This window comes from Aristolochia californica, unplaced genomic scaffold, assembly GCF_029961685.1.
Source record: "Aristolochia californica isolate CCGP_79_NKW_82.1479 unplaced genomic scaffold, dmAriCali1.0.hap1 SCAF_274, whole genome shotgun sequence".
NCBI classification, from domain to species: domain Eukaryota; kingdom Viridiplantae; phylum Streptophyta; class Magnoliopsida; order Piperales; family Aristolochiaceae; genus Aristolochia; species Aristolochia californica.
Window position 1 is genome coordinate 28969 of NW_027181964.1, and position 1243 is coordinate 30211.

The following is a 1243-nucleotide window of genomic DNA, read 5'->3' on the forward strand; positions in this document are numbered from 1 at the left end:
AGCGAGCGCATCCGCGCTCCGCTCACTGGCTGCTATAAGTAGCGCGCTACTCCTCTTCTGTCCATCCAAATCCGCCACTCGTTGGTTGGTGTTCAAATCAAAGTTTGACTCTGCCTTCAATTCCATTCTTCGTCTCCCTAGTTGCAGTCTGATTGCTGGCCCCAACCCAACATGCATTTGAGAGTGCCGGGGCGATAGGCGCGCCGCAGTCACGCATTCGAGCAAGAGCCTTTCTTCGCTATGTAAATAGAGGGCAAGCAATCAAACGGCTGCGCTAACGCGAGGTCTTACAGAGCCTTTCGCGCTAGGCGAGGGTTGCACCACACCAACCCGGAGTTGCTTGTTCCCTCAACAAAAGAATGGATTAAGGTGATAGAGTGTTCTCAGGATCAGGAGAAGAAGGCGCTTAAGAAAAGCAAAATTCTCTCTCTTTTTTCTTTTTCGTACGCGGATTTCGCTCATCAAGTTCTTGTTTGATCTGCCGCTGTTAGAACACCACAATATTCGTCCTTTTGGGGTTAATGCTCTCAATGGTGAATCGATCATTCGCTATCCTTTGAGTGTTGTTGAGAGGACGGGATGGAAGAGAAGTAATGAAACCTGCGATTGCTATTGAATAACCTCCTTTGACTTTTTCCATAAAAATGCCTTTGACCTTTGTATTCGTTCGCCAAATCTTGTTCAGTTCCATCCAAGCTCGGTTTTGTCTGAATCTTCGTGGAAGAAGAAGCGGTTCACCAGCCACTACATCTGTGGATCCCACCAAATCATTAAACCTGGCGGCTGCTCGCTCTTTGATCAGTGATTCACCGGCCACTAGATCGATGAAGAATCTCTCCAAAATCTGCTCTTTGATCAGTGATTCACCAGCCACTACATCCAGGAATCCAACCTTATTCTCAAACCTGGTGGCTCGGTTGATTGGCACTCCTGTAGGCTCATCTTGCATACAAATTCTGGGGGTCCCAGGTCCTGCATCCACCAAGAACATGTCTTCCCTTAAGCGTAAAACTTGAGATTGTGAGGCATTTCCATTACATAAGAAAAAACTGGAATTAGATCTTGGAAATGATCGACTCAAATAGATGCTCATCATCAGCTTTTTTTTTCCTCCTCTTCCTATTGATCAGAAGCATCCAGCAGCGCCACGCCAGTAGAGTAGAAAGAGTTAAGCTACTAAGCAAAGCTGCAGTTGGGGAACTCGGTAGAAGCGATTTGCCGCTTCCGCCTCTCTAGGCTTCAC

The 1243-nt window shown here is 47.1% G+C and overlaps 1 protein-coding gene across 1 annotated transcript; it reads right to left on the reverse strand.

Annotated features, from left to right (window-relative positions):
- Nucleotides 1-480: 480 nt before the first annotated feature.
- Nucleotides 481-1237, reverse strand: LOC137958141 (small ribosomal subunit protein bS1m-like). The gene has a single exon (XM_068805247.1). The coding sequence runs from the start codon at nucleotides 1094-1096 to the stop codon at nucleotides 488-490; it is 609 nt and encodes a 202-aa protein (XP_068661348.1). The 5' UTR covers nucleotides 1097-1237; the 3' UTR covers nucleotides 481-487.
- Nucleotides 1238-1243: the final 6 nt, after the last annotated feature.